Below are 7,480 nucleotides of genomic sequence, written 5' to 3'. Positions count from 1 at the left end.
TCAAAAATAAATAATTTAATCATATTTAAACATAATTATTATTTAATATATTTTAATTAAAATATATAATTTAATAAAATTCTTAATAATTAGCAGAAATTTGTTTTGGTAAATTATTTTATTTAAATTTTAATAAGATTAATATCAATAATAAATAATTTAATCATATTTAAACATAATTATTATAAATATATTTTAATTAAAATATATAATTTAATAAAATTCTTAATAATTAATATTCTTATATGAATTTACTCAAACCATAATTATTATTAAATATGATACTGTAAAATATAAAATAACATAATTATTATTAAATATAATATAATTAAAATATATAATTTAATAAAATTCTTAATAATTAATATTCTTATATGAATTTACTCAAATCATAATATATGATTATAACTAATATGATTTAATTAAATATATGATTTAATAAAATTTAAAATTATTATAACTAATATGATTATAGTTTATGAATTTGTATAATTTAAAATAATAATTATTACATATAATTTAATAATAATATATAATTTCATAAAATTCTTGATAATAAAAATTTTCTTATATGAATTTATACAATTTAAAATAATTAATATTAATATAATTATATAGTGATATATAATTTCATAAAATTCTTAATAATAAAATGTTCTTATATGAATTTACTAAAATCAATATATAACTTGAGAATTATATTATGCATAAACATAATTAACTTATATTAAGAAAAGGTTAGATGAAAATGAAATTGTACATTAAAATCCATATGTTATATAGTTTTACAACATCAAAAAGTTTGAACATTGATATTTAATGGTAAGAAAGAAATCTCCTAACCCATTCCAATCGGGCAACTGAAGGTAAACTAAAGAAAACGATCATTTGAGTTGGATGGTCGGGAATTTTACTCAATGCATCATATCGTTGATCGTCGGTTAAACCTTCAATTGACCATAAGGCTGAATATAAATTTGAAGCTCTCTCTTCCATATGTTGTTCTGACTTCTGCTGAACTACCACCTCGGAGGCAAAACTCCTACTGATTTGATCGCCAACGGCCTGGATTTTCTCCCCGAACAAAGTGGCAGCCTCATTAAATGAAGAAAACATATTATCACGAGCATCAGATTTCTTCTTTCTCTTGTTTGAAGATGAGGAACCCCCTTGGTCTCGATCTCCTCGTGGATCCGTACCAGAAACATCCATGTCATCTAAAGAGACGTCAGCTTCGCAGTCATAGAATGTGTTTCTCTCTTCATTCATATCTGTAGTACGTTCATCATCAGCATGTATTTCTTCAAGAACATCAGCAGCTGTTTGAGCATCTCTCCCAGTTGCTCAATCTCTTGCGTATATGGTAGTAAGCTGGTCATAGTAAGGGAAAGTACGAAATCTGAATTGGGCGGCTTCTTTGTGACTCTAAAAAAATGAGGAAATCATATTAGTCGTAAGTTTGGTAAAAATAATATAATAAAGACTTGAAATAATCTTACCTTTAAATAGGACTCCCAAACCGCATCTTCAGCAACAACGAGCTGCCTATGCTCGTCCCAACCAAAACCGCTATTGTTTTGGCCATTAAGCATGCCGTAGACGATTGACCACTCCCTTTTAAGTAACCTAATCCTTGATTCAATATTAGGTTTCGCCTTCAACATTGCATTTGGTAAAACCGTTTGTAGCATTCTTTCCAACTCGTTCAAATAACTGGCTTTGAACCCGGTATCAGCATTAAATGTTCCAACATTGTGCAGGTCCACCATGCTGGAAACTAATGTTGCATCTTCCTCGGGAACCCATTTTCTTTTGCTTCCTCGAGAAGCTTGAGCATTTGATTCTGGAACACCTGACATAATGATCTTAAGAACAAAAATAAATAAATTATATTAATTACTATTTTAATATCATGATTCAAAAGGTCAACACTTTATAAAATCTAGTAATTAAGTTGAATATCATGAATCAAAAGTTCCATAGCACAAAAAATTTAAAATTATAACACATGCTGAGTTAGAAGAAATTATATTATAATTTCTGTAGTTTAGTACAATACAAAAATCAATACAAAAGTTTCACAAAAGTTTCACAAACTAATTTCTAGATGCTTGCCATTCATCGAACATTTGGTTGGCTAGTTCCATCCTCCAAGTAGCCCAAGCATCCGATGGATGAATACTTGTGATATTCGGTTCATCGTCATCCACCACATTAATTGTAGGTAATCCTTCTCCCACCTCCGCTTCAATGGGATCACTACTCATATGGGTTCGAATAAAATTATGGAGCAAACAACATGCAATAATAATTCTATTGTGCACCCTTACAGGATAGAACGATGGACTCCTAAGTATTCCCCATCTAAGTTTTAATAAGCCAAAGCATCTTTCAATGACATTACGTGCTGAGGCATGTTTCATATTAAAAAACTCTTGCGGAGAACTTGGCTGATAACCCTGACGCCACTCGTTCAAATGATATCGTTGTCCTCTAAATGGTGCAAGAAATCCCTCACAATTTGTGTATCCAGCATCAACTAGATAATAACAACCTATAGGATAAGTTTCATATTAAAAAATGATTAATTCAGCACACAAAGTGTGATCTTAATGAATAAATCAAAGTCCTCTAACTATACACTTTACCATGAGGAACTTTTAATCCATGTCTTCTACTAATGGCATCTCGAAGAACCCGTCCATCAGCAACTGAACCTTCCCAACCAGGAAGAACATAAACAAATTGCATCTCAGGTGTACAAACACCTAGCATATTTGTTGCTATGTCACCTTTTCGCGTCCGATATCTAGGTTTATCAACTGTTGGAACCCTAATCTTGATGTGGGTTCCATCAAGAGCACCTAAGCAATTCTATATCACATGATATAAAACCTTGAGTTAGAATACTAATTTAAATCTAAATCAAGTAAATGTTGTTGAAGCTATATATAAAACTTAGTCCTATACCTTAAACCATTTCCACCTTGTGTCAGAAGAATCGGCTGTAATTGGCTCCGGGTTTTTAAATAACACATCTTGCAAGCGTATGACAGCATTTAAAACACTATGAAATGCTTTGCTAACAGTTTCCCCGGACCTTCTAAAGTGATGCTTGATAACTCGATTTTTCAGGTGATGGGAGATGATATGTAAAAACATTGCTACTTGCTCGTCAACAAGCATGAACCTTGTCGACTTCAATCCCCCTATCGATTCTAACATCTCACATAATTTAAAAAAGGCAGCTCTATTCATCCTAACTTGTTCAATACAGGTCTCGTCACTAGCATATACAAGCCTATTCACATAATCCCGTTTTGCATAAAAATCTACGGTATAGGACCTAATCCTTGGTCTATGTAGGCTAAGGCTGGCACCCATTCTAAATAAGAACCAAACCGCGATTCTACAGATTTCCAACCATATTGTCACAGCAATACTAATTCTTTTACGCCTCACACTTTGTGCAATTAAAGGCAGACGAGCCATTACTGCAACATTTTAAAATTAGAACACACTATCAAAGAATTGAAGTTGCAATTACACATTATCGAATAAAAATAAACAGCACAAATTTAGAACACACGAAGCAAAAAATTAGACGACTAAATGATATCGTTGCAACTTTAATTTCATTTCTTTATCAATCACCCAAATAATAATGAAAGAGTATATTTAATTACTGATGATTAGTTTAATTAAGGTTTTATAACTTTTATAACATTTTAAATGGTAATTTCATTTTGTAAAAATATATATAACTTTGAAGAGGACTTATTTTTTACAAGAATTGTTACTTAGCTGTCTAGTATCAAGTTTAAAATACATGTTTAGCATTTTTTCATCAAAAAATTATTATTATTAAAATTTCAGAATTCTATAGAATTTATTAATTTAACAGCCAAATTTGACTTTTTAAGTAAAATTTGTATAATTTTATTTATCATATTATATATACGTTAATTTTAAAAACTTCCTTACACTTTCACAATTATAATTTATGTATTATAGGGAAATCATATTATGAATGAGGAATATTTTATGTATAATGTAATTGACTTAAAATCATATTATGAATGAGGAATATATAACTTTTATCTCATTTACATGTACAAATTTATCTCATAAAAGATTTGTAGGCATAATGCTCTTTAAACAAAATGTTACCTAATAGTAAAAACATATAACTTGGCTGATAAATTCAAAAAGAACAATGGTCATGCAGCAATAACCATAACCATACAAACAAAAGCTTTAATGAGCATTACAAACATACAAACAAAACCATATTCATTTGGGAAACAACAGAACCTACTACATCTATACTAACCTGTAATGCTCAAATCTGGGACGACTGCGATGTGGAAGTGTTGGAAAAATGTTACCTGTAATGAGAAAAGTGCTCGGATCAACCTTTTTTTTTTGGGGAAAATATTTATGCTATAGCTAAATATAGTATATCAAAGCACAGAACAACCATACACCAATCATCATCCATGAGCCATATTTTAAATATGATATCGATCAAAACAGTATCTAGATAGTTTATTAAATCCCCTTGCCTACCAATCATCAATACTTACAATTATGCAACAATCACCTTTTAAGTTAAAATATAATATCGATGAAAATATGCAAAAATATGCAAAATCAACAATAAAAAAAGAAAAATTAAGAAAATAACAAATGAAAAGGTAACAAAAAGCGATAGTTTATTGTATAAAAGGTAGCAGATGAATTTCTTTCTTCTGCCTAGTGTCAACTTTATAAACACCTTAACCATTACGTTTTTTTTCCTCGGCAATAGTTTGAATATTTAATTTATAAGAAAAGGCATCAAAATGCCATAAACCAGCAAAAAAAAAAAGAACACCTTAAACAACTTAACCCAACTTTTAGGGGACAATAACAAAATCTAAATCGAAAAAGCCAACCAAAACAAAGAATCAGTGCACAAACCAACCAAACAATGCAGCAGCAAAACAGAACAATCCACTACTGTACAGAAAAAACAAAGCAAAATCTGCAAACAGTTTCCTGTTTATTCTTTCTCCAACTCATAGCAAAGAATAACAAAAAATGGAAAGGGAGTGTCTTTTGTAAGCTTTCTTAATTTAAATGAAGTCCGCAAGGCAAAATTTCACTGTATATATGTATATAATATGGTATTAAAAAAACATGAATACACAAATGTACCACAATCCATATAACAGAAATTATTTAAATGTTCAAATTTGTATACCTATAATACCTTAAAACACGAATATGACACGAAATCAATACGAATATGCAGATTGCCAAGCATAAAGTATACTATCCTGTTGTCTACCTAAAGACCCATGTCTCTCAATCTACACCGAAAAGAAAATATAAATATATATTTCTTCTCAATTCATCTCCTTAAATAGTCCTTCAAATAAGGAAGAGCAGATCTCCTTTGAAACCCAAATAAGAAACAAAATTCATAACTCCCACTGCACCCATTTGAGAAAAAGCTGCCCGGATCAACATCATAGAGATACCCATGTCCAAAATGAAACCTTTCTCACCAAGTTCAATAATCACTTGAATGGCCATATCGACCATTCCCTGTTTGCATAGCCCACTTATTATACAATTATAGCATGCAACAGAAGAAACTAATGACACCCTATACTCATCAAATACTTCAAGTGCCTCCTCTATTCTGCCCACTTTATAGTAGCCATCAATCATTGTGCAATAAGTAATCGAATCTGCATTTAAATCCATTTCCGGCATTGCTTGGTAGAGTGCACGAGCATCTTCAAATGCACCAACCATAAAGAATGCTTTGATAAGTATGTTACATGCAACAACATCCATACAAAGACCAGATTTTTCCAATTTTTCTTTCGTCTTAATAATTCCTTTTATATTCCCTTCTTCGGTATAACCATACAACAGAGTACTGTATGTTATAATATCACCGGCTACTTCTTTGAATACATTATCTGCTTCAGATGTCCTCCCAACCTTACACAAACCATTGATGACTATGTTATAAGTAACAACACTTGGCTTAATCCCTTTCTTCTCCATTCCATCTAACAAATGGAAGACGCAATCAAAATCTCCTTTCCGACAAGCTCCATCAATCAACGTTGCATACATAAACTCATCCACTTCAATCCCCATATCTTGAACTTCCTTGAACAACCTAAATGCCTTCTCGAATTTCCCTTCCTTACAGAAACCTAACATGATTGCCGTATACGTAATCACATTCGGCATCACCCCGTCTTTCAACATCTTCTTCAGAAATCCAACAACCTTCCCAACACTACCTTCCTTCGAAAACCCATCAATAAGGACAGTGTAGCTCACAGTATCAGGGTTTATTCCTCTTTCAACCATCTCTCTATATTTTCTCAAAGCCTCCATTAAACACCCATTTCTAAAATACCCTAAAATCCAACAGCTATAAAGAATAGCATCCAAAGCCAGCCCTTCCTTTTTCATACTATAAACCAACTCACAACCCTCATCAAATTTACCCAACAGATTAAAACTGCTTAAAAGAGCTGTATAAGTAACAACATTAGGCTTTAAAGCTCCTGAATTCATACAATTTTCGAAAAACCGAACTGCAACTTCAGGTTTCCCAATCTTACAAAAACCAACAATCACTGAACTACAAACAAAATTATCAAAAGGGTATCTAACATTATCACCTGTCATCAACTCCAACACCTCAATTGCTCTATCCATATTCCCTTGAGATACAAAACCATGAATCAACGAGCAAAAAGTAAAAGAAGAAGGCAATGTACCAGAATCACTCAAGCAATCCTTTAACAACAAAAGACCCTTCTCTGGGTTGTTTCGGATGACAGCAAAAAGAAATCAAACCCGTTAAAACCAAACCTGTTCTAACACTAAATTCACATTGTTTATCATCACTCATAAATATATATGAATAGAAAGTAAAGCAAAAATTAACAAAAAGATTCAATCAAACGCAGCATAAAATCCAGTAGGAAAAAAAGAGAAAAGAAACTGTAAAAATAAATAAAACCCAGTAACATCAAAGCTATCCCAACACTAAATTCACCGTGTTTATAATCACATAAGCAAAATTAACAAAAAAAACAATGAAACAGAGAAGGAAGAAAAAAACGGAGGAAAAAAAAAGCCAGTCAAAATAAATCAGACCCATAAAAATCAAAGCTGTTCTAACACTAAATTCACAGTGTTTATCATCACCTGATAATCATATATGGAAAATTAAAGGAATTAACAAAAGACTGAATGAAACAGAGGGTTAAAAAAACCCAAAAACAGTAGGAAAATAATTTGAGAATTACTTGATTGAGAGGATCAAAGAAGGGAAATTAGTGGTAGATCTTTCGTAGCTGTTCAATCCAGATGAAGAGAAAGGACGGCGAAAATGATTAGGGAGAGGGTCGGGTAGGGAGGGAGGGTAAAACAGGGAGATGGGGAGGGAGGCCGGAAGTAA

At 31.5% G+C, this 7,480-nt stretch overlaps 1 protein-coding gene across 1 annotated transcript; it reads right to left on the bottom strand.

Annotated features, from left to right (window-relative positions):
- Positions 1-5,400: 5,400 nt before the first annotated feature.
- LOC107962935 (pentatricopeptide repeat-containing protein At5g57250, mitochondrial-like) lies at positions 5,401-6,867 on the bottom strand (the record flags this gene model as incomplete). Its single annotated transcript, XM_016899498.1, has 1 exon — positions 5,401-6,867. A coding segment is annotated over one exon (1,452 nt), but the record flags the coding sequence as incomplete, so codon positions are not given.
- Positions 6,868-7,480: the final 613 nt, after the last annotated feature.

Source organism: Gossypium hirsutum, chromosome A12, assembly GCF_007990345.1.
Source record: "Gossypium hirsutum isolate 1008001.06 chromosome A12, Gossypium_hirsutum_v2.1, whole genome shotgun sequence".
Taxonomy (NCBI): domain Eukaryota; kingdom Viridiplantae; phylum Streptophyta; class Magnoliopsida; order Malvales; family Malvaceae; genus Gossypium; species Gossypium hirsutum.
Note: the sequence above shows the minus strand (reverse complement) of the source record. Positions and strands in the feature narration are given on the sequence as shown.